This window comes from Prionailurus bengalensis, chromosome B1 (assembly GCF_016509475.1).
Source record: "Prionailurus bengalensis isolate Pbe53 chromosome B1, Fcat_Pben_1.1_paternal_pri, whole genome shotgun sequence".
Lineage (NCBI taxonomy): Eukaryota > Metazoa > Chordata > Mammalia > Carnivora > Felidae > Prionailurus > Prionailurus bengalensis.
In genome coordinates this window covers 1,504,008-1,529,699 of record NC_057344.1, presented here as the reverse complement: position 1 = coordinate 1,529,699, position 25,692 = coordinate 1,504,008, and the positions used below count along the sequence as shown (strand labels likewise).

The window sequence follows — 25,692 nt, the reverse complement described above, 5'->3', positions numbered from 1 at the left end:
GCGGAGCCCGGAAAGCTCCCTACAGAAGGCCCTACCAGCCCCTGGGCAATAAAGGTGTGTGGGTCCTGGATCAACAGAGTTCAAAAAGCCTCTTCTACGCACACGCCTGCCTTGCTGCTCATTGTGGGAAGTCCCTGGTCAGAGGGAGCACGAAAGTGTGCACGGGCCAAGCTCTCGTGCTATCTGGTCCTTCCCTCTCCACACACGACAACTGCATCGTTATAAAGACGTGGGGTGTAAGGGGGGAGCCCTGGGAAGGTCAAATCCTGATGTGGGTCACGTAAAAAGCTAAATATTTCATACGTTAACCTGAAGTGTGAACAGACATGGGTCATCACCCAGTGTCTCCAAGACAAATGACTCACACCGACCAAACAGTATGGAGAGACAAGAACGGACATCCTTTTGGGTCCATAAACATAAGTTACTTTATTAAGCTTCTGTGCCATCGGAAGACACCAGCTACGTCTGTTCCACAAGAAGGGCGGGGGCCGCAGGATCGTGAGTTAGTCGTCTTTGCGGGGACGCGGTTTGCGGGGTACCTTTGAGGCTTCAATCACTCCTTACGAGGAGATAAACGGGTGTTACGGATCTTGACCTAAGCATAAAGCTGAAGCAGCAGTAACCAAGATCGCCGCCGTGAGCGCCCTGTCACTTAAACACGAGTCGGACGTTTCCGTGACCAATAAACACGTGTTTTTTGCAAAGACATCAAAGAGGCTTTCAAAAAAAAAATAAACCTAATTTTAATTGCACACCCCAGGCCAGAATCAAATGTCTGTACGTGTGTCCCCCACTGCCCACAGTAGGGCGGTCCCCTGAAACCTCTCGTGAGCTGGAATGACCCCCTTTGCAGCACTTTGCTGTTACACAACACCTACTGGGTGCCTGTTCTCGCGGACTAAAGGAAGTCGGGGTGGGGGGACCCTCACTTTCACAGGAGAGGCCGTTACTCGGCGGACACATCTCTGCTAACAGTGGAGGCACGCACCTAAGTGAGCTTTGGAACCGGGGGGCCCCGGACCTCCCTGCACACGTGCTAGGCTGGTGCCCGCCTTCCCGAGGAGGGGGCAAGTGAAGGCGGCATGCCTGCCTCCCGCAGCTCGCAGGGCAGAGCGCCCAGTGCCCGGCCCTGAAACCCTCAGGAACGCCAGCCACGGAACGAGGGTCTGGTTGGGAAGCACACCGGCAACTCGGTCCGTTGAAAACGGCTCTAAAATCCAGACAGGTCTGATTACCGAACATCTACCTTATTTTACCAAGTGACCAAGAGAGTGTGAATACACGCTTCTGGTTTTACTGGAGAGCCCCTGCTGCGCGACCCCACAGCCTGCACTGGAGCACACGCACCCACCAGGCTGGCTCCGTCCCCCAAGGGGGGGAGGGTCACTCCTGCAGGGGCCTGCCCGCGGCTTCGCCACCACATGGCGCGACCACAGCCAGGCTGGCCTCTCCATCCACGGAGATTCTAACGAGGGGCCCAAACAGGACCCCTTCTGTCCGAGGACAGTGCCCTGCGGCTAAGAAGGTCACCACCGCCAGATAGGACACACAAACTGCTGACCGTGTGACCGGACAGACCGGATGCTGACGGCCACGGCGGCGGGGGAGGGAGGGCGGGGGAGGGTTGCTGATGCCAAGTCACGCCCGGCACCGGGAGCGCTCCCTCCTCCTGGACAGGTGGCCCGGCCGCCACCGTGACGCCCTCCCTGATGGTCAACAGGGCCGCACACGGTTAGGCGCGCAGGAGCAAACCACAGCAGGCGACAGGGTCGCGACGGCAAAAATGTGTCCCCAGAGGCAAAGCCGGGCTTTGCACATCCTTTGTGGCCACCGGGCAATCAGCACAGTCAGTGTGACTCGGAAAGAGCGCCAGGGACGGCGCGGTCCCTGCCTCACTCCGCGGGAGTCTGCGGCGGAGCCCGTGGACAGCAGCCGCTGCGCCCCGGGGCCCTGGGCTCCGAGCGGCTACTGCCCCTTCTTCTGCGGCACCTGGCCATTGGCCCCCGCGGGCCGCCCGCCTCCGGGCTCCGGCTGCGCGAAGTTCCAGTCCACCGGGGTCAGGAGCTGCTGCGTCTTCTTATGGGTCCAGTAGGGGTTGAGGACGAGCGTGAGCAGACCCAGCCCCACGAGGAACAGCGCCAGGTGCGGAAGGTGGAGGCTGCTGCGCAGGCCGTCCCAGTGCCAGAAGCACACCCACCACATGTGGTAGGTGAGCACCATGCGGCAGTGGAACATGTGGATCATCAGCCACTGGTTCAGCTTCCAGAACAGGGAGTCGGAGCAGCCAGCCTGCGGGACAGAGCACACGCGTCAGGACGCGGCCGCCCAGACGTCACGCCCACCACGAATTCACCACCTGGGTGCGCCCAGCCCCTGTGCCCGCAACAGCCGTGTGCCCCCCCCCTCCCCCGCTCCCCCTCCCGGGGGCATCGCCCCGGAGCAAGGCCACCCGTCTGCGGCCCGTCCGCTCCCGGATTTGTGCTCCCAGGAGCCAAGGCCAGACCTGTTTCCAGTCTCACTTCAGTCTCCTTTCTAACCCTGATTCACACACACTGGCCGCCAGCAAGCCCTGGGAGAAGGGCCTCTGGGGACAGGGAGGCTGAGGATGATATACACTTACCTCCTGGTTTGATCGTGGGTCCTTTACCCCCGGAGCCCACGGACGCAGGCACAAGTGGACTTTCGTTAAAATTACTCTAACTTTACACTAAAACCAGTTTCTAAGACTTGTAGCCAAAACCGAACAGAGAACTTGAAGATGGCCCATCAGATCCTGGACGCGAAGGCGGGACCTGGCCAGCACCAGGCCACTCCGGTGCCAGGACGGTGGGCGCCCAGCCAGGTGACAGAGGACATCCAGCACCCCCGCATCCCTCAGACCTCCCACACACCAGCTTCTCCGACCTCGTCTCCGTTGAGCCCAAGCTGCACAATTTCCCTCGGGAGCTCCGGGCCACAGGTGGCCCCTCCCCGGGTGGGGACACTGTGTTGCTTCTGCACAAGGAAAGTCAGCAGTTTGAGGCAGAGAGGCCCCGAGAGCAGGCAGCAGAAACGACCTCAGGAGAGGGATCAGGCTTTACTTGAGCCACGCCTGCCAAACCCTGAGGAGGATGCAAACCAAGTTCCAAGAGTGAGTCTGTTTTTAAAAAACAGGAAAGCAACCCTAACTCTGAGGTCATGAAAGTGTCATCACGGCTCGGACAAAGGAAAAGGAGACTCCCTGGAAGCGACGACTTAGGACAAAGAAAGTGAGAAAGACAAGAAATTTCCTTGCTGTCTGAAACACGGTGAGCTTGGCCCAAAACTAACGCCACAAGAAATGCGAATGGTCTCCTACTTTCAGATCGGACACACCCAGGCACGTTTTCTAGTGCTGCTGAGAGTTAAGTTAGGTGTAAACGGCGCCCAGAGGAACGTTCTATTTATTCCGGCAGAGTTTAAATTTCCTCTAGGTGTAGAGGAAAGCACCTACGGGAAGAGGAGGAGAGAAGAGAATCCGACAGACCGGGAGCCCCGTGGAGGCTCTAACAGACTGTCTGTCTGCAGGCACGCGGGTTCTTGAGGCCGGAGCCTCGGGCCTCCCGCAGACAGCCTCCCTGCCTCAGTCTCTAAGTGGTGAGTCCTCCCTCGCCACTAAAAGCGGTCTTCTTAAATCATGAATAGTCGTATCCCAAACACGAACTCTTCCCCATGGAATAACTAGGTTGTGTTTGGAAAGCTCGAAGCTGGCGGACCGAGCGTTCTTTGGCATTCCTCGGTGTCACGAGGTGACGGAGCTCCGAGAAAAGCCGGGGACAGGAACGACACACACAGAGAGGGCTTTGCGCGGCCCCGGCTCCCGGCGGTGAGCACCGCACAGGACACACGCACGACAGCGACGGTTTCTACCTCGCCCACTTCGCGTCATGGGCCGGTGTGTCCTCGATGAACCGTATCACCCAGTGTGCGAGTCCCGTGTGAGTCCAAACCACACTGCGGAATCCCAGCCGAGGGGGAGACGCTAAGAACGGGCCACTGCTTTTGAGATAGAAACCCGTCTTACACGACGGTGATGTTTTCGGTCTTGATTCCCACCCTTCAGTGTGTCATCAAATCAGACCTGGATGGTGGGCAGATTCTTGAACAGGACGCCCAACCGTGCGTGAATTTGGCGACTTTATTAAAAGCTAAAAGGATTTCCACACGTCAGGCGGCACATACATACAGCAGCGTGTGAACTGCAAGGAAACAGCTAGAGTTTCTGACCTAAGCTACCGCGTTTTAGGGCACGGTTCTGTCGCTGGGACCTGCTTGCTCCGTAGAGTCGACACAGTGAATGGTGTTGAGAAGCGACCACACCAAGACCCCCTTCTCCATCCTGCGTACACAGCGCCCGGCAAACCGCAGAGACCGCAGAAAACGGCCCAAACCAGGCCTGTCGCCCGCGCCCCCCCACGGCTGGAGTCTGCCTTCTTCGTGGGGATGCTGGGGACCGGAGGCCAGGCCTCCCGGCACACCTGAGGAGGGAGACACCTGGAACCCCCAGCAGCCCTGCTCCAGGTGGGGCACAAACAGGTCTGGAAAGACACCGTGAAGCCATTCGACACCGACCGCCCGAGCACAGGAAAGAGAAAGATTTCATTTCTTCTTTTTAAGAGCATCCTCCAAAAAATGACAAAAATTTGACGTAACTAATAATCTATCTTCTCGGAACACGCGAATCACAGCCCAAGCTCGCGCATCTTGTGGGTTGTGGTGCCGGTCACCACGGGGCACGGTGTCCCAGCGCACGGACGGACGCGGCTCCTTTTGGGGACGTCCCTTCCCGCCGCAGCCACGTCTGCTGTGAAGCCTGGTGTTCTCACGTGTGAGGGGGCAGAGAAGACAGGACGGCTGGGCCACTGCCTGTCTGACCCGCACACCCTCCGTCCACACCCGGCCACGACGCCACCGGTGCCGTGCTCACAGCCAGAGGGCACAGGGAAGCGTCCGCCCTGCCTTCCATCCTCAGGAGGCCCCGCTCCGTGGGGAGGACACCCACGAGGGCAGCGCCGAAAAGCCACGTGGCATGAGTGGGCGGGTCCCAAGTCACAGCACCTTACCTAAAATGACCCACACCCGGACCAGCGGCTTCCTTGACGGTTCAGAGCTCGGCTGAGTTGAAACGCTCCTTCACTCCATTAACGGTTTCCAGCCTCCCCCCAGATCACTCCTATCCGAGGACCTCACGCCATCCCCAAGCCCCCCATCCACGAGCAGCCGTCCAGGTGCTTAAACCGCCCGGCTGCTGTAGCGCCCCGCGCACCCACCCCGGTTCACCTGCCAGCCCGGCCCTCTGTCCCCCTGCACGGCACCTGCCCCTCTATTGCCACGTCCTCCTGTGGCACCGGGTGGGGCGGCCCTGGGGGACGACGGGACTGCTGGGCACGTGGCCAGGTACGTATGAAAGTCTGCACACTTACACTGCTAATTCACTTCCGGTGTGCGTACAGCATCGACCCCCAAGGACCCTGAAGGCAGTGTGGTGTTTCCTACTTCTCTGTTTTCTCCCAAAGCTTACCACAGTGTGCAGGAGTGACACAACCCATGTGTGCTGACTGCAGACGTTTACAAAACAAAAAGCTATATCTCAAGTTTCACGTACAACAGGCTGTGAACGTGTCATACGAGATGGCCAGAATCTGTGCTACGGTATAATTCTAAGAGTTTAACGTGAACATCTTGATCTCAGAATAAGAATCAAGATGTAGACAGACGACACACATCTTTTAAAAACACGCTTTTAAAAACATAAAGGAAACAAATACACAGATAACAATTCCAGGTCCTAAACAACCTTATTCAGAAACAAAAACACGAGAAAACCATCCCGATGTGTGACAGCCGCCAGTGAGACGGCGGGCAGGAAGCCTGGATCCGCCCTCCCCACAGACACTGATTTAGCAACCGTTCACACACACAGTCCCTCCGTGAGAAATGCGACACTGATGGAGAGGCCCCTGTGCAGGAGAGCCCACGCTCGCCGCGGCCGGGAGGGGCACTCAGGGCACCCTCCCGCACCACACGATCGGGAAGAGACCCCAGAGGAGGAAGGAGCTGCGGCATGCGCCCAGCACCCCAACTTTTTCAAGGGGCTCCCAGAGGACTGGCCTTGAGCTCGCCGGTCCTGGAGTTCTGACAGTCCAGCAGAGCCCGGCTGCCCATGGGGAGCAGCGGCAATGGCTTGGCTGGTCGACCCCACAGCAGCCTGCTTTGCCCCAGAGCCTGCGGCCAGGCTGACCAGCGGGGTCGTGTCCCGTGTGAGGAGTGTGTGCAGACCTGGAGAGGTGCCCTCCTGGTCTAATGCACAGACAGCAACGGAGCCGGGAGCGGGACCCGGCAAGGGAGCTCTGAACCAAGGAACAAGGAGAACCCTCCAAAAGCACCCCCTGGTGAGACGGGACTGAAGGGTTTACGTGACAGAGAATTACACACAACTGTCACGAAGATGCTCACTGAAGTCACGAGAACAACATGCACGACCACAAGCGAGAATTTCAAGCCAGACAGAAGAATGTTTAAAAACAAGTACCAGACAGAAATCAAGGAGCTGAGAACACGGTGAAGAACAGAAAAGTTCACTAGAAAGTTGACCAAAGTGATCTACAGATGTAACGCCATCCCTACCAGAATCGCGATGCTTTTTTACAGAAACAGAGAAAACAATTCTCAAATTCACAGGAAACCACAAAAGACCGCAAATAGTCATGTCACTCTTGAGAAAGAAGAACAACGATGAAGGCATCACACTTCCTGATTTCAAACTCTATCTCACAGCTAATCAAAGTTGCCGGCACTGACACGCAGTCCGATGGAACAGAACGCAGAGCCCAGAGAGAAATTCACCAGGTATGGTCAGTCCATTTCTGACAACGGGGCAAGGACAGTACCTTCGACAGGTGCTGCTGGGGAGACCGGACAGCCACGTGCAAAGGAACGAAATGGGACCACGTTCCCACACGAGACACAAAAGGCAAGTCAGAATGGACTCAAGTCTTAAAAATAAGACCCAAAGCTGAGACTCCTGGAAGAAAACATGGGGGAAAAACCTGCATGACGTTGGTCTTGGCAATGATTTCATGGATAGACACCAAGGGCAGGCAACAGATATAAAAACAAACAACTGGGGCTGCAAGAAACGAATATCCTGCTTTAAGCAAAGGAAACGCTCACTGGGGTGAAAACACAACCTACAGAGTGGGAGAAAATATCCGTGAACCACATAACTGATAACAGATTAGTCTTCAACATACATAAAGAACCACAACTCGATCGTAAGAAACAAAAAAAATCAGATTCGAAAAATGGCCTAAGGACTTGAACCGTTTTCCAGAGAGGCCAACAGCTGTATGAAAAGATGCTCAGCATCACTCGGAACCTGGACCCACAGGGAGGAGCCGCCTCGCACCTGTCAGGACTGTCGTGTGCTGTCGTCAAGCACACGAGACGAGTGTTGGCGAGGGTGTGGAGAGACAGGGAGCCTGGCAGTGTGGGGAGAGTGAAGATGGGGCAGCCGCTGCGGAAAATGGTTCGGAGGTTTTACTTTCTAACACCAAGCTACCTTATGATCCAGCAAACCCACTGGTATGATCCAGCAAACCCAAACTACTCAGAGTTTTCCAAAATGACCGAAATCACGATCTCAAAGAGCTGTTAGCTCCTTCCCTGTGACGCACAACAGCGAAGACACGCAGACAACCGCACCCCCGCGGCAGGTGCACAGACATGGAAAGTGTGCTGTACACACAGAACGGAAAACTGTTCAGCCTGAAATAAGGAGATTCTTTGATATGCGACGTGGATGAGCCTTGAGGACATGATGCTCAGAGCGGCGAGCCTGTCACAGAGGGACAAACACCACACGGTTCCACAATAGGAGTTACCTACAATGGTCAAACTCACAGATCAGTGTGGAATGCCGGGCCCCCGGGGCTGGAGGAGGGCGGCAGGGAGCTACTTATCACCAGACATGAAGTGTCGGCCACGCAACGGGAGACAAGCTCAAAAGAGCTGCAATAATACCGTTACCTAAAAACTGGTTAAAAGGGTAGATCTCAAGTGTTAACATAAGATGAGATAAACATTTCAGAAAGATGTGTGTGTTCATATATACACTTTTGGACCTTGTTTCAAAAACATTTGAAAGAAAGAAAAACAAAATCACCTTTTCTGGGGCTTACAGAATACGATCAGCTCAGATCCACTGTTTTGTCATGGAGCCAGAAGCTTAAAACGTTTGTTTAAAATTAGCAGGGGCACCTGGTGACTCAGTCGGTTAAGCATCCGACTTCAGCTTAGGTCATGTCAGAGTTCGTGGGTTCAAGCCCCATGTCGGGCTCTGTGCTGACAGCTCGGAGCCCAGAGCCTGCTTTGGATTCTGGATTCTGAGTCTCCCTCTCTCTCTGCCCCTCTCCCACTTGTGCTGTCTCTCTCTCCCTCTCTCAAAAATAAATGGCATTAAAAACATTTTTTTAATAAAATAAAATAAAATTAGTAACACGGAGGGGCGCCCGGTGGCTCAGTTGGTTAAGCGTCTGACTCTTGGTTTCTGCTCAGGTTGTGATCTCACGGTTCGTCGGGCTCTGCTCTGACAGCATGGAGCCTGCTTGGGATTCTCTCTCCCTCTCTCTCAAAATAAATAAACGTTAAAAAAATTAGTAACACGGAATTCAACAAAATGAGAGGTTACTGTGGACGCCATGACCTGGTCTGGCAGGGACCCCGAGCGTGGCGCACAGGGAAGCCGTGGCATGGACGCGAGACGGGAAGGGGGCCCTGCCCGGCTCCCCAGGTCATGCTGACGAGGGCAGAGAGGACAGGTGAGCCCCACGCCCGCGGAAACACTCACCTTCAAGAGCATCCAGGAAACGCAGGTGAAGGGGGTGCTGACCTCCAGGAGCAGCGTGATCATGGCCAGGTAGTGGCCGGCTCTGAGGTTGACCACCGAGCCGAGAAAGCCCAGGAAGGCAAAGAGGTGGTGGACGACCAGAAACCAGTCAAACGTCCGGAAGAGCACGTTGGACACGTGAACCGCGACGTTTTCAAAGAGAAAGAATCCCGTTGCCGTCGCCACGTGAAACCAGCACCAGTTCTGCTGGCCGCGTGCCTTATCGGCCTGGAGCACGGGGTCCGCCAGCAAGGCCCACAGGCCCGCGGCCGTGCTCTGAACGCCAAAGACCGCGCGGGTGGCCGCCAGGTTCCAGAAGACCTTCTCTCTGGCCACCAGGGAGCGGTAGGTGGCATTTAGGGAGGATGACAGCTGGTGGCAGACGACGAAGACGCCCACGTAGAAGACGAAGCCGGCGACCACGAGCGTTGAGCGGATCTTCCAGGACGTGTAGTCCAGGTCGAAAATGCTCCCTGCTGTGCCGCCATCGCTCACATGAGTCATCGTCCTAGGTGCGGAGGATTAAAGGCGTCCCAGGACCAATGCAGGGCTCGGGCGCCCACGCCGCGTCTCGTCCCACGAGGCACCCTCCGTGCAGGTGCGTCTGGGCTCGTCATGTATTCGTCTCCAACCTAAAGAAGGAAGACAGGCTCACATGTGTGGACGGGATGGGGGCCCCCCCACTTCTCTGCTCCTGCAGGACACACACAGTGCTGGGAGAGGGAGTGTCACAAGCCCTCTGTCCTCATGTGCTTGCAGACAGGCAGGCAGGCATGCGCATGTGCGCGCGCGCACACACACACACACACACACACACACACACACACAGCAGGGAAGCGCCACCGGCAGCACCTGAGGAGGAAAGGAGAGGGCATGGGAGCCGGGAGGTGGGACGGCAGCAGTGGTGAGGCTGATGGCACACACCATCCGGGACTCTGCCGCGGGGACGCCCCGCTCACAGCCTGGGTCACACTCCACAGGGTGAGACACTTAGGCAACCACACGGGGATATGCTTTGTGAAAGCTTCTCACACCCCTGAGGGAGAGCCCTGCCCTGCCCTCTACAGGCTGCACACAGTACTGTGCAGGGTACACGCCCCGGCCGGGCTGCGTGCAGACTTCACACTGTCTGCGCTCGCTCTCCGCACGCAGAAATCACTGTCGGGAGCACAGGAGCAGGGGCGGCTGTGTAGACGGGCTGCAGTGATGTCTGGCACACAGAAGGTGTTTGCAGGACTCAGCACAAGGATTATCATCACCCGTCACGTCAGGGTCCTTATAAACCGGAGGAAAACCCAAGTCCCCAGTTCTAGTCTGTTAACCTGCCTACGGCGTGAAGCCCGTCCACACTCCCATCTGAAGCCGGTGCAGGGCCTGGATGGGAAAGGGACGAGGCCACCCGTGTGTGCCTATCCCCGCCCTGGACACCGGGAAGGACAGCGTGTCCCGCCCAGGCAGGGGGCTATGCCGAGTCCTTGCCGGAGGAAACCCACCTCCCGCCCTGGACCACATCAGCTCTCAAACTCAAGGTGGGAATTCTGATTCCAACCGTGAAAAACATCCCCTACGCTCAGTACGTCAAGACACAAAGGAGGGTGTGGGTATCGCTTACCACCGCCCCGTTTCCAAATCCTTTTCTCCTACACCAGCGGCTGCTACACGCAGAGAAGATATTACGAACATACTTACCCACTCAAACAGTAAGTGCAATTGAAATAACCCAATAATTTCTCCGTAACGATGTAAAAACAAAACTTCATTCTTTGCCCAGAAATAAAAAACAAAAAAATATTTCTTCTTTTCACCACCGGCCCATTTGCTGTTGCTGACCTCAAGTCCGGCAGAGTTTGGAGACTAAGAGGAACTTCTGGCTGGATTTCCAATACATTTAAGGACCTTCCCGCCTCCACGTTAGAAGACGGCTGTCGTACGTTTTATACTAGTTAGCGCGACAGACTGCACTGTGGTGACCGCTAGAGGAAGGTCACCAAAACCCATGCTCCTGCCCTTCACACGCGTCCCCGCAGAGTCTGAGCACCGTGCTCCCAGGACGGGGTCGGGTGGTGGCTCTTGACCTGCCCCCTGCCCCACCCGACGGCCCTCCTGCACAGGCAGCTGTTTGAAAGCCCGTGTCCCTCACCTCTGGGCTCCTGCTGGCGCTGGGTCCTCTAAGAGTCCTTTCCCCACCCGGCCCCACCTGTCAGCCCTTATCCTTCCGATCTCAGCATCAATGCCTTTTCCTCCAGAAGCCCCCTCTGGAAGCCCGGCCTCCACGAGACAAGCAGCTCTCTGTGGGCGGGGCCGGGCCACCTGCCCACCGCTGTGCCCCCACGGCCTGATACGGCGCCCGGCACAGAGGACGTGCCCAGGAAACACTTGTTGAATATACGTTCCCATGGTCACATTTACGTAAGTTTGGTCGCGTTGTCTGTGAAACTGCCAAGGCCAGGTTCCTGAGTCCTCAGAACAGGAGGAAGGGACCTCTGAAGCGTTCTGTGTCGGCCTCGCAGCGCAGGACCCCAATGTGCAGGAGGGAACCCCAGGGTCAGGCGCTAGCAAAGTGGCCAGAGTCCCCCCTGGGTCCCCTCCTGCCCACACCCTCCACATCTCACAGCCCTGCAGGGGGCTCACCAGACAGGGCACCTCCTCAGGAGCGGAGGGCTCTCCCACCCACATCTGGGCAGCAAGGAGCAGGGCTGGGCAGGGGCCACGGTGCGTTCCAGCTGTCCATCCTTGCGGAGGTCACCATGTCTGGCTGAACTGCGGGCTGTGAGCCCAGAGCCACAGCTGTCCCTCTGTGATGAGTCGGCGAAAAGAGCTACTCTGCGCAAACAGTCACGGTGACCACTGTTGGGACGTAGGAAGTGCTAGCTCCTTTAACCCAAACCACAGAGGCACCTTGTCTAACTACTGAACTCGTGGATTCGATGACGGTCCTGTAATCAAAGGCAAAGATCATAGAAGCATTTGTCTTCCTACTTCTGAGTGAACCAAGCTCTGTGGCGGGCTGGCTCTTTGTGGGTATGAATCGATTCAGGGAGGAAAGACAAAAGCACACACGTACACACACGTCCCCCCGGGAGTCCCGAGTCTGTGCCATCGCCCGTGCCCATGCCCAGGAGTGCTCTGTATCGGACAGGACTGAAGGCGCTGCGGGGGCTGCGCTGGCCGCTTCACAGACTTGTTCTCTGCTCCTGCGATTCACACGCCCCCAAACACACGTACAAGTGCACGTGCACACAGGTCAGTCTGATAGGTGACAGGCTGGCGAGAGCGCCTGGGCGTCTGTGCGCTGGTGCGTCGCGTTTATTCCCCCGCACACCCCGACATCATAAAAACCTTCCTGGCTGGGCAGCCCGCCCCTCCCGGGCCAGCCCATTCTTGAGAGAGCGAGGCAGGGACCTAACCCGTCAGAGCCCTGCCTCCCCATCCAGCCCCTGCACCTGGAGGCACTACTGCTCTGCCTTGACCGTCCCAGGGTCCACCAAAGCCCACCGAAATCGTTCAAGCGAGCCAGTCCTCGTGTTCACGCTGACCTGCTTGCCTTTCCCATGGAAACCCCAACAAAGGCTGCAGCCTAAACCTTGTCCTGTCTCCCGACCGGTACTTCCCCATGGGGCCCAGCATGGGGCAGGCAGGGGCTGTCTCCAGGGCCCACGAGTGTGATAACCCTGGTTCTCCTGAGCCTCTGCTCCGTGTCCGCTGGTGCCCACACCTGTCTCATAAAAGCACACAGAACAATCTGGTTCTGGAGAGTCACCTCCTGAGCCCACAAGGGTGGGGGAGGCTGAAGTTTACAGGTGCAGGTCAACTTCCTGCAGAGATTTCCAGGGTTAGGTAGAAAGGAGGCCTCACCTCCAAGCCTCACCCCTGCACAAAACTGTAAACTCTGCTAAACTATGGACTCCCCCGAAGATTTCTTGTACTCTTCCACGAGCCAGTCACGAGGTCCGGGTGACAGTTCCCATTCTGCCACGATTGCGTGAATATGCTCTTAGCCAAGGCTCCCAGCTTCTGTGGCTCCTCTGCTCGGGCCTCTAAGCCTCAGGCTCGCCCACTGGTGAGCCAGGACAGGTGCTGTATCAGGAAGTTTGGGCTCAGGATGGAGGGACCCCAGGGTGACACGGCCAAAGGAATAAGAACGGTGGAATCCGACCGTGGTTCCACTATTTAGGGCCATGCTGGGCCCGTTTCTGACTGTGAGAATAAAAAATCTACATAAATGCGGGAGAGTGGGCATTGGGTACTAACAGTAGGCACCTACCACGTGCCAGGCATGTTCGACTAGGCCGTCTGCAGGAGAGCCCAGGCGTGGTCACCGATTCAGACTGCACTGGCATGTGACCAGACGGCCCTCAGAGCCCCGGCCCGTGGTGCACAACCGATCGCCTGCGGTGTCTCTTCCACACGCGTGGAAGATGCCTGTGTCTGGGCCCACCTCCAGATTCTGCCTTTACGGCCCCGGAGGGACGGCCACGCTTGGGCATTTCCTAAGCACGCGGGTGCCCCGAGGCAGGTGCGGAGCCACTGAACTGGCATGACCTCCGCTCCCCATCTGGTTGTGAAAACCCAGGAAATCTCAGCTGGGGTGGCCCAGTCTCTTCCTTCTTGCAAACAAGGTCAGCGGAACTCAAAGGCAGCACACAGCGGCAGTGGCTTTAAATGTGAGCCACACACAATCAAAGAAAAGCTGATTATCCTGCTGGAAAGAAACGCTCAAAGCAAGCCACTGTGAGTCTCTCTTTTCTACTGCCCCTCCCTTGACGCTCCTGCCCCCCACCAAGCAGCATAGGGACCAGGGGGTCCTGAGGGCCTGGGAGGGGACGGCCTCGGTGTGCCTCCAGGGTGGAGACGTGCACGGTCCCCGGTAAAGGGAACGGAAAAGCGGAGGTTCTGAGACAGGGATCCGCTCACCAAACTCACAGTCCTCTGGAGGATGCTAGAACACAGGCCCGTTCCTGGGTCCACATGTTTCAGAACCACATGCTTGAGTCGCTGACAGTAAGACCACGTGAGGCAAGGACGGAGGCACAGGGCTCCTGAGGAGGCCCAAGTAAGGCGGCCGGGGGCGGGCCAGCTCTTCACATGGGTGATGGGAAACTGGCTGCCAGGGCTCAGAAATCCGAGAAAAAACACTGTCCTTTAAGGTACACCACAGAGGGGTGCCTGGGGGGGCTCAGTTGGCTAAGCATCGGACACTTGATTTCGGCTCAGGTCACGATCTCATGGTTCACAGGATCGAGCCCCGCGTCTGGCTCTGTGCCGACAGTGCAGAGCCTGCTTGGGATTCTCTCTCTTTGCCCCTCCTCCCCTCACTCTCTTTCTCTCAAAATAAATAAACTTAAAAATTATTTTAAAGTACACCACGGAAAACGTGAGGAGCCTTCTAGACCTTTTTGAGGACAGTATCATATATATACATATAAATATATATCAAAAAATAAAAGCAGCTCCAGACAGTAGAGTCAGACATTGAAACAAAACAGGAGAGCAGAGCTGAGACAGATGGGTGCCAGCAAGGCAGTGCAGACAGGGTGGGGCCGACCTCCAGTTCTCCTGTCTTTCCCTGGCCTGTCACCCTGATCATATCCCTCTGAGACGGCATCGAGGACACTAGGGTCACCACTGTCCCACTGCCACGTGCCCGCCTCCCAGACTGGAGAGCTCCTTTCTGGGGCCTGAAGTCTAGCGGGTGGTCACAGCTGGAAGTCCCTGTTCCCTCTCGGGGACAGCGGAGGCCCAACAGCTCACCTCAGGCTTTGTTTCCATCTGGAAGGCGTCCAAGTCCAGGTGGCTGAGGAGCTGTGGGGGTCGGGGGGGAGGCACTGGTTCCTAGAGAGGGGCCCAGGGTCCCCCACCCAACTCTCTGCAGCTGTTTTCTTTTGGAAAAAAAATCTATCTACAAATCTCGTCTTTCTAAGATTCGCTGGTTTCAGTGGATGCATTGCACTGAACCAGCCATTTTTTAAAAATTTAACAAGCATTAGTTTCAGGGCCACAGTGTGACGTGTCAGCCCTGTCTCCAGGGATGGGACTCCGTGGCCACCAGGACGCTGAGAACTCCATCTGACGCCTACTGAAGAGTTCACCGGGGGCTAAATTGCTAAACTGCCAAATACTAGCAGTTCTGTATTTGGCTACGATAATTGATCCAAAACTTGGAAATGAGGAAGGGTGTATGCTTTCTACATCATGCTGGATGACTGCTTAACAAACCTCGTGAGGATCACTTGACTTGGGAGGTAACTGTCACCCTTTTCTGGGGACCGGCCATTTCAGTCAGAGAAGTTAGAGGTTAAACCATGACACTGATAAGGGGCTATCCTCCCCTTTCGGCCCCAGGAAGAGATAGTGCGCGGTTGTGGTTTCAGTGGGCCGAGACACTCACCACTGCCCTGCCTCACCCGGCATGCCTCTCGGACCCTTTCATTCACTCGTTTTTGAACCGGCTTTTCATCCTGCCGGGTCCATAGTCAAGGAGACCAAAGTCACCTGACACGTGTTCACTGTCTGTGTGAGACCCATGTGTGTATCACTTTGAGAATGATGGTTTGGTCGTGTGTAAAAATGTTTCTTCCAAAATCAAAAGAAATTCAGACTCCAGGAACAGAACAAAATTCAGGAAATCTGACCAAGCATGTAAATACAAAAATAAAACCCTGTAATCCTCCAAGCCAGCTCCAGGCCGCATTACTATTTTCGATTCAATCGATTCACTAAATATAAGCTCTTACTAATTTTTCCCCTAAAAAAGGACCGGGGATACATACTGCCTGGCGCCTGCTCCTTTCCCGTCCACAATTCTGCCTGCAAAGCTATGTCTCCCCGGCACGGAGACCACCCCGCAGGGTGCACCGGCCCATCCAGCGCCCCATCAGGCTCCCCGTTTCTCACAGCTCCCCACTGCCAGACAGTGCACGTGGTCCAGGCCACCCGGAGACCCCAGCACAGGCGCAGCTCCAGTGTTTAGGGACAGGAAGCGCTCGGCGATAACGCACAGCGAGCGGGCCCTGGGAGCTGCCTGAGGAAGGCTCACAGCCGCGCCCTGCTGCTTCCCGAGCTCCGCGGCTCCCCGGCACAGGGCTCCCCTGCACAAACACAGGGCTCCCCTGCACAAGCACAGGGCTGCCCCGCACACGGCTCCCCCGCACAAACACCGGGCTCCCCCGCACAGGGCTCCCCCGCACAAGGCTCCCCTGCACAAGCACAGGGCTCACCTGCAAGCCGGGCGGCCGGAGCCCTGTGCAGCGCATCCCCGCCCCCGTCCAAGCCGGGACCTCGCTCCCGGCCACGCCGTAGGGGAGCGCAGGCCCCGCCCCGACGGAGAGGACGCCCACCCCGTCCACGCGGCCCCCGCCCCTGCCCGTGCGCCCACCCGCCCACCGTCCTCCCTCATCCCGGCACTCACCGCACGGCCGCCGTCACGACCTCGCCGCAAACACGGCTGCGCATGCGCACGTCCGGTGGGCGGGGCCTATCGCGGGGCCGAACGGAACCACGGGCGCGGGGGCGGGGCCTAGCGCGGGACCGAACGGAACCAGGGGCGCGGGGCAGGGCCTAACGCGGACCTAGCGGAACCGCGGAGGCGGGGCCACGGGGGCGCGGACCTGGTTCCGACTTGCGGCCCCTGCCCTACCTGCCCTGTACTCTCGGTTGTGCGCAGACCCTCGCCGCCCTCGTCACGCCCCAGGCTGACCCCGGGAGAGCAGCGGCTGTCCGAGGAAAGGGGCCGTCTGACAGACCCCACCGTCGCGGGGGTGCTGGGTCCCCGCAACGTCTTTGTGCCCACCGCCCACGGTAGGGCCCCGGGGATCGCGCACTGCAGGGACAAGCCCGCGGAGCCCCCCCCCCCACACACACACCGGGACCTCACGGAGACCCCACGGAGCCCCCCCCGAGAATTCACGGAGACCCCACGGAGACCCCATGGAGCTCCCCCCCACCCCGGGGACCCACCGAGTCCCCTCGGACCCCCCACTGAGTCCCCGCGGAGCCACACCCCCCCCCCGGGACCCCACCGTGACCCCAAGGAGCCCCCCCCCCCCGGGATTTCACGGAGACCCCACACAACCCCCACTGGGACCCCTCCCCCGGAGGCCCCCTCCCCTCACCCGGAAGCCCAGGGATGCAGCTCACAGCTGGGCCGCAGCTGGAGGCCCCAGCTCCACACGCCAGCCACACCGGGGTGACTCAGCAATCAGAGGCTTGGAAATGGGGAACATTCAGATAGTTTCACTTCCCAACCGTGGCCTTTGGCAAACAGGGACTTCTCTCGACCCTAGTTTCTGGTCTGCAAAGTCCGTAAGACTGCCCCACTGAGTGGCCTGTCCCGACTGTCACTCCTCCTCTGTGTGTGGTTTTGTGAACCCCTGGAGGCAAAGCTTGGGCACACGGTGTTAATGTCATCCCCTGGGAACTCCTTATCTTCCGGAGAAAGCAGTTGTTTTAGTCTCCCCAGGACCCTGGTTGCTTATGGTGGCTTGTGGTTTCCAGAGCCCCTCTGGGCATGTGATGGATATCCAGCAGGCCCCCTCTCCTGGCGGTGTGCCCCCCACATCACCTCATCACCTGGGCTCCTGGCCCTCAGAATCTGCTTCTGTGAAACGGAAACTAGGACAGCATCCACTCGGAATACTGCCCAGGGAATTAGATGTTATGATGGGAACAGTGGCTGGCATTATATTGGCATTCAGTGCCTGCTGCTTAGTCATACAAAGTCATTAACTGTAGGAACTGCCAACTGGGTGTCAAACTCCCCTGTCCTTATCTTCACCGTCCAGGTGAGGCAGCCTCCAGAACGAAGACTTCCATGGGAAAGGCAAAGCTTGCCGGCCTTGCCTGTGCCCCTAGTTTCTCCTGTAGTTCAAGAACCAGCCCACAGAAGACAGAGCCCAGGGGCTTAGAATTGGGGGTTTGGTTTTTGAGTGAAGATGGCCAGGCAGCCTGCCCTTGCGTAAACCCCCTGGCTTTGGACCCAGACAGCCCTGGCCTCCGGGACCACCAGCTTCGAGAAGTTGGCGTGCAGCCTCTCAACCCCTGAGCTCTGTTGGGAAATGTGGGAACAGCACCTGGTAGGGGGCTCTGAGGTCTCCAGGGGCGCTGACTCATCCGGGCACAGCTCCAGGTCAGCACGCAGTAGGGCCCTTGCCCCTGAATATTCCCCTGAAGCCTTTTCTTCCTTAACCACATCTACCACCGCCGGACACTTTGTGTTTTTATGTGTTTGTTTCAATAATTTTTTGTTTTCTGTGTCTTTCAACTAAAATGTGCCCTGCATGAAGAGGAACTTGGCCCTGCTCCCTCTTTTTTTTTTTTTAAAAACCATTTATTTTGAGAGAGTGAGAGTGGGGGAGGGACAGAGAGAGGGAGAGAGAATCCCAAGCAAGCTTTGTGCTGTCAGCAGGAAGCCGGACGTGGGGCTCAGTCTCATGAACCCTGAGATCATGACCTGAGCCCAAATGAAGAGTCAGACGCTTAACCCACTGAGCCAGGCGCCACCCCACCCCCCACTCCCTAGAACGTCCTCAGTGACCAGTGACTGTCTGCTGACTTGTGAAAAGCCATTTAACCCGCACCCACATGCCTGCACCCATCCAGCCTCCTACATGAGAGGCCCTCAAAAACTTTATTGAACTAAGAATATGACAGATCCTGAGTCACACGCTTTTGTTTTGTTTATTTTCCCTTCCCTGAGATGTGTTGAAGGTAACCACTGCCCATGGACATCTGGGGCCAATGTGGGGATAAAGTAAGGCGTTTTAACTGTGAATGTTCTTTGAAAGTAAGGTATCAGAAAATCAGTCTATACCTTCAGCACATCAGGAAGAAGGTTTCCATTCCCATTCAGGTTTTCAAGTTCAGTGTTTTTTTCTGGTGTGTGCCACCTTGCTTTAGGTGAAATCCTGGTCCTGAGTGTCACATAAAAATGTAGCTATAGGGGCACCTGGTGGCTCAGTGGGTTGAGCATCTGACTTCGGCTCAGGTCATGATCTCATGGTTCGTGTGGTCCAGCCCCGCATCGGGCCCTGTGCTGACAGCTCGGAGCCTGGAGCTGCTTCGCATTCTGTGTCTCCCTCGCTCTCTGCCCCTCCCCTGCCTGTGCTTTGTCTCTCTCTCCCTCAAAAATAATTAAAGATTAAAAAACTTGTTTTAAATGTAGTTGTAGTGGTGACTGTGCGCTGGTGCGGTGTGCGGCCTCTCGGGGTGCCTCCCTTTCCTCGCCCTCAGTGCCACCTTATGAATGCGGAGCTGAGGCTCATAGAAACCAAGCGACAACTTGCTCAGTCAGTCTCATAGGCAGAAACCGCCTCAGCTAGAATTTAAATGTTCAAGGACTGTGCCTTTCCACTCTGCCCTCTTTGATGCATCGTGGTAAGATCAGTCATTTGGAAAACAATCCAGGGACAACCAGTAATAACCTGGTGCAACTCAGAAGACAGACGGCACTGCAGCCTTATTTCTGCTCACAGGGGACCCGCGGGACTGTCCTCCCCGTGAGGCCACAGGGATCCACGGACTGTCTTCCTACTGAGGCCCCTGTGGGTCCAAGCGGGTCACCGGCCCCTCCCTCCAGCAGATGCCACAACATATCTGCTGTGTGTGACACAGCCTGGCAGGTGCTTTCCGGAAATGGTTCATTCACAACCATTTGGCTGGCCTGGCACTTCCTGGGATGCACGTAGGCATATTCTCACACTTCCTAGGTGAGAAAGCCAGGGCTCCGGTGTGGTAAGGTCAAGGAACCTGTCCCCTCCCCTCAGCTGCTGAAAGATGAGGCTGACTTTTGAAATTCAAGGCCATGAGGTGTTTGGAGGCAATTGAAACTGATTTTTTAGAGGCGGTGGGTAGGACAGTTTTAATATTACCTTTCCTTTCTGATCGTGTAAGCAATAAGGCTCATTGCTTGCTTAAGAACAAGACAAATTTTTTAAAGACATTAATTAGCGGGGGTGGGGTGGGTGCAGTGAGATTTCTCCTCTTCTTTTTTCTTTCCTTTTTTAAATTTTTTATGCTCACTTCTTTTTGCAACAGAGTGCAAGTGGGGGAGGGGCAGAGAGAGAGGGAGACCCAGAAGCTGAAGATGGCTCCAGGCTCTGAGCTGTCAGCACAGAGCCCGACGAGGGGTTCGAACCCACGAACCGTGAGATCATGACCTGAACAGAAGTCGGACGCTTAACCTACTGAGCCACCCAGGTGCCCCTCTGGTTATTTCTCGGTAAGAACCAAGAAATAAGTGGACGGGCTGTCATGGGGGGAGGGGGAGCTTTCCCCTTTTAAATCCCTGTATTTGTTACCAGAGAACACAGTTAGCTGAGGAGGAGAGATATTCCAAACATTTTAGGGGTGCCTGGGTGGCTCAGATGGTTGAGTGTCCCACTTCGGCTCAGGTCATGATCTTACGGTTTGTGGGTTCGAGCCCCTCATCAGGCTCTGTGCTGACAGCTCGGAGCCTGCTTCAGATTCTGTGTCTCTGTCTTTCTCTGCCCCTCCCCTGCTCATGGTCTGTCTCTCTCTCTCTCTCTCTCAAAGCTAAATAAATATTAAAAAAATTTTTAATACATTGGACCCCAGTTCACGATCTGCAGACCACAGATCAGAAACGAACACGGGATTCTCTGGACGCCTGCACTGCCAATGAGGAGGTTCTTGGCCCCGCTGTGATGGAGACGCTCCCTGACCTGCTCTCCTGGGGCTCCTCTTACCCTCAAGGCCCCGACCTTGGGTCTCTGCCCTTGCACGCTCCGCCCAGTTGTGGCAAAATCCCTACCCTTGACACATCTCCTCAGCCTGCTTTGGCAAGAATGCTGTTGGGCTGGTCCGGCAGGAATGCCCCGGTGTGAGGCTTCCCACCCACCCACCCACCGGCACCCCAACACGCACCCGCCTAGGCTATAACCCACTTTTCCTTGTGGTGGACTTGCCCACTACCCCGTCCCCTACTGCAAAGCCCACCGCGGGGACACTGCATCAATGGCGGTAGTTTCCTGAATAATGCCTGTGTCAGCACTCTTCAACAAGTGTCACGGGGAACATTTCTTCAACAATTATGGCAAAATGAAAGCTTCTTAGAAAGAAAAAAAAATGCCAGAGAAGAATGCATTCTTTTGGAATCATTCCTGCCTATATGAGTATTCACTGCATCTGACTCTTTTCTGAAAAGTATGTGTTTGAACCACAAACCATGGTTTTGATGGCTCACATCCAAGATTTTCAGAGGGCCCTGAACTGGGGTCCCTTTGCTTGGGCTGGTGTTGCGACCTGGGAAGGTGTGAGTGACCTTTCTGAGCCACAAACCTACAAGGCTGGAATTCATCTCAAGTGTCTGGGAACATCAAGGCTTCTGCTCCGTGAGTGTCAGCTGAGCCAGGGCAGGGCTCTCTCTGCAGGACAGGATGATCTGGAAGCCGAGGGCTGTGATTATCTTGGCCCAGAAAGAACCATGAGTCTCGGTTGGCCAAACACACAACCAAAACAACCAGCGTTTAAAAAAGTGCCTCGATAAGAGTGTGTTTGTTCAAGGACCAGGAAGCCAGGCTGTTCCAGAGCGGCCCTGCCCAAGCCGAGCCCGGGCTAGCTGACCCCTCCTGGGGGGCACAGGGGGTGCGTGGGACACTTGGGTCTTCGCAACCGGTGAGGGTGGGGCTGAGGCCCTTCCGGGGCGGAGGCTGCTGCACCCACAGACACAGAATAGCGCCCACAACGAAGGCAGGCAGTAATGCAGAGGCTCTGAAACCCTCACCAACTTCGAACTCACAGGAGCCCAGGCTGCGGTGTGCTAAGCGAGCCTTCCCCGCCCCCCCGCAGGTCTGTCCTGTTCCATCCCCTGGAAAGGGGAGGCAGAAGGGGCTCATCTACTGAAGGAAGAGGAGCGGCCTTGAGGAATGTTTAAGTCAGAGCCGCAGAGCCAGGATCCCTGTGATCCCTTGGGATTTTTTTGTTTTACCTCAGGTACTAGTTTGGGAACAGACTTACAAGCTCAAAAGTCACCCTCTCCCCCGCCCCACCCCCCCCCCCCCCCCCCCAGCACAAAGTATAACGCGACGCACAAATCAAATATCTAGGCACAGAAAAGGAAATGAGAGGCAGTGTGTTTCGACGGTCAGGTCGAACGTGACACGGCAGGCAGATCCCCCCAGCAGGTGGGCCCTTCTCGAACCCGCCGCACAGTGAAGAACTTACCTGAGTGTTCTTTCTGCTCTACCTCCCGGCAGGTGCACATTTACAGGGAGAGGCAGGTGCCGCCAGAAGCCACCGGCAGGAATCAGGAAACACTCCCCCGGTTCTCGTCTCCCTGTAATAAGTCACAGCCCTCGTGAAGGAGCCAGACCCGGGCCTCAGGCTCGCCCCTTCACGTCTGTTTGCAGGCCTCCAGGAACCAGACGACCTTCCGTCTTCTCTGGTGCTGGCTGCTCAGTGGCCCGGCGCACGGCCTCCTCTGACGGTGACAATTACAGGTCTGAGTCACTGTGGGCGGAACATGATGTCTATAGGGCTCCCACTGGCTGGGGCTGTCCACCCTCACCCCTGAGGGAAGCTGGTGCGGGGACCTCGTGCTCACGCCCGAGCCTTCGGGCAAACCTGGCCATCAGGAGCCTACCAGCCAGACCGGCCGCACCAGGGTCTGACCTGAGCCAAAGCGGTGCTCGGCCATGACTCTGGAGTTGGGGGTCACATGTCTCCACCAGGAGTACGGCCGGACCTTCATTTCGGCACACCGGCCAAGAGGGCCGTTTGCTCTTTTCTGCCAATAAATATTACCCGTGGAAGTCACTTAGCTCTGACTCCCAGGCGTCCGGGAGCCAAATTCTTGCTATTACACAACCTACTGATAGGAGATAACAAAGCGGTACGTGCTGGAGTTTACAGATAGCAGGAAAACAGAGATTACTCTTGGGGCAGTTACTACCTGTAGAAAGCAATACTACCCACATATATAACGCTTTTGTTCATAATGCGTGCTTTATAAACATTATTTTACTGGAGTATGTGCTCAAAGAAGATTAAAGTAAATAAACAAACATGACTTTCTCTCCGTCTTGACACATTTCAAAAGGGGCAGAGGCATTGCTCTAAAATAGAATGTGTTTCCGGGGTGCCCAGGGGGTTCAGTCGGTTAAGCATCTGACTGTTGATTTCCACTCAGGTCACAATGTCACAGTTTATGAGTTTGAGCCCCGTGTCGAGCTCTGTGCTGACAGTGTGGAGCCTGTTTGGGATTCTCTCTCTCTCTCTTTCTCTCTCTCTCTCTCTCGCTCAAAATAAACAAACAAACAAAAAAAACGTGTTCTCAACTGAGAAACTAAATCTCGGTTTAAATCGTATGTCTGTGTGGTTTGTGTATCAATCCTGTGTTTTCCTTTCTATGTTTAAGGAGGCTTTGATATGTGGGGGCCTCCCTGACGTCACGGGGACTGCGTCCCCTAGGGTGGTGATGACACCCCATCCACCCGCCTGCTTTCTCCGGCTCTCAGCCGTGGGGCTCTGACCCCCGGGGCAGCCCCTGTACCCAGAGGAACTGAAATTACTCAGACCTGCCAGTCCCCAGTATGGTCAGCTGTCCCCTTGCCGGCTCAGTCCCTCCTATGAAAACCACAGTAAGGCTTCCCCCCTCACTTCTTCTGCCCCTGACCGACCCCCGGGCCTCCAGGGGGTGGCCCCATGGGACCTGCCCTGCCTCCTGTGTTCAGGAATCTGCGACCTTCAGCTGCTTCCTTCACGACGATCACTTCGTGCCTGCGTGTCTCACGAGGCCTGCGTCCAGCAGATCCCAGGCATACACCCTCCGCTCAGTTGCGTACCTCCATTTTCAGAAGAACCAACAGTTCTTTCAGCCCGGTTGAAAACTAACAAAAAACCAAAGACCAAAAGTCGCCTAAAAACAGAATGCAGCTGACAGCAGCAGGAACAAAACAGTGAGTTTACAAGGTGTCTGTGTTTAAAATCCTCGTGGGTAAGAAGATGTTGGGAGACCGATGCTGCTTTCTCTACGTGGCGTCAGAGGCTCAGAGCTGAGGGCCCGATGGTTTACGGGGCCCACAGTCTGAGGTGGATAAGAACATCTGAAGTCAGCTCTCCAAGGACTTTGCTAAGAGACAGCAGCCCCCGGACAGGAAGGCATGTGGGCCCGTCCCTCGCCTGCCCTGCGCCCTCTTGGTGTTCCCCGACGTGAAGCCATTCGCTGGCCAACCGAGTCTCTGTCGGTGTAGATGGCACCAGAGGCATCTTTGAATTGCGGGGCCCCGCCCGCCTGCCAGAGAGTCGTCGATGCGGCCGGCCTCGGAGGTGGCCGGTGCCCCAGAGTCGGAAGGGACCCGGCGCGGGTCAGCCGGAAAGACGGCCGCAAGGCTGCCGGGCTCCCTTTCTCTGGCGCTCAGAGGCTGCGACAGACACCTGACCGCGCAGGCCGCCATGTGACACTGCCCAGTCCTTCCCACCAGCAATGCCAGACCTGAGGGCGGGGTCTTCCAGGCGGAAACGGGCAAGCTTTGTGTCCGGAACGAGCACTCTCGGGGCATTTAGGTTTGTCTTCTGTGCCGCCGGCCCTGTCCACAGGGACCTGGTCCACACGGGACCTCACTGTCAGCAGGGCCACTAACACTGGACTTTGTCGGCTGAGTGTCTTCCGCTCCACGTTTTCGACCGGCATTAAGGCGCGTGGGGTGCAGGCTGGCGGCTCTCTCCTGTGTCATGCGGTCGGTCACACTGTCACCTGTGAGGTGTCCCGGGCACCGAGGCCCTAGATCAACACCCTGTGTTACAAGAGACGCAGGCCCCAGAGGGACAGTCCCCGGGACACGTTGACCGGAGCCACAGAGAAGCGGCTGGGGCCAGTCGGGAACGTGGGACACTGGGCGGGACAAGCCAGCGAGCCGGGAGCGAGGAAAAGGGGTCCGGCGTCCGTGGAGGTCACAAGGGCCCAGCGTGCTGCGTGAACCCCGGCCTGCCGTGACCAACGCAGAGCGCCCGTCTTCCCGGGACTTCCGCTGATCTTCCTGGGCGGTAGGGGGCGTGGTGAGGTACAGGACCGGTCGCTGACGGGAGAAATGGGCGGAGTCGAGTCCAGAGTCCATAGCGCCTGCGCAAAGGCTCAGCGGCCTGGGCGGGGCGCGAGCGTGGGCACGAGCTTGGGCGCGAGGGCTGCTGGGTGACTAGCCGAGGTGACGACGGCCGGCGGTCTGGAACGTGGGTATTCATCTTCTCATTTAAAATCCTGTTCTGTGCACTTAGCCGCCCTCAGTCGGCGGGAAAACGTACTTGACCGCGAAACCGTTCTCGCAACGGCCGCTCTCGCAGGGTGCCCCTCGCGCTCCCGAAGACGAGCCAGAGCGGAGGTGACGGAGACTGCGCGGCTCCTCTGTGCGCAGGCTCCGGGCCGGCGCGGGACTTGTCTGCCTCGGTTCCTTTTCCTGGACACGGGGCCGGCGACCTTCCTGCCACTACGCTGCAACCAGGCGGCCCACGGTGCGGCCACTTTGGGTTGCTAAATATCTAGATACTTCCGGCCCGCGTTGCCAGGTCCACTAGGCGTCCCCACCGTCCGGTAATTACCGTCGCGCTGCCTGGCGGCCGAGTCTTCTGCGCGTGGCCCCCCTCACCTCCCGGCCCCGCCGTGGGATCCGTCAAGCTAGTGCTTTCCACGAGCCAAGCCCTTGGGACGGCGCCTGCCACCGGATGAACACTCGGTAAGCGTTTGCGACTAGTCGTGAGTCTCTCATTTTTCCAGAAGATTCGATGCGCAGTCTCTGTTTGTCTTAGGTTAAAAGAGTAGGCAGAAGGTCAATGTG

At 56.9% G+C, this 25,692-nt stretch overlaps 1 protein-coding gene and 1 long non-coding RNA gene across 4 annotated transcripts in view; one reads left to right on the top strand and one right to left on the bottom strand.

The window, feature by feature from the left end:
- Positions 1–403: 403 nt before the first annotated feature.
- CLN8 (CLN8 transmembrane ER and ERGIC protein) lies at positions 404–22,199 on the bottom strand. 3 transcript variants are annotated; one of them, XM_043557209.1, is made up of 3 exons: positions 22,088–22,199; positions 8,870–9,540; positions 404–2,292 (listed from the first exon to the last, which is right to left on the bottom strand). In XM_043557209.1, exons 2-3 carry the CDS (start codon positions 9,410–9,412, stop codon positions 1,969–1,971), a joined length of 867 nt encoding a protein of 288 aa, XP_043413144.1. In that variant the 5' UTR covers positions 9,413–9,540; positions 22,088–22,199; the 3' UTR covers positions 404–1,968. The 3 variants fall into 3 exon arrangements, with proteins under 3 accessions (XP_043413144.1, XP_043413155.1, XP_043413163.1); XM_043557220.1 differs by lacking the exon at positions 22,088–22,199 and adding an exon at positions 16,317–16,394; XM_043557228.1 differs by lacking the exon at positions 22,088–22,199 and adding an exon at positions 16,126–16,314.
- Positions 16,468–25,692, top strand: part of LOC122470097 — a 20,423-nt gene continuing 11,198 nt past the window's right edge. Inside the window, exons 1-2 of the long non-coding RNA XR_006293822.1 lie at positions 16,468–16,705; positions 22,120–25,590. This is a non-coding gene — a long non-coding RNA (uncharacterized LOC122470097). The remainder of the gene's footprint in view (positions 16,706–22,119; positions 25,591–25,692) is intronic.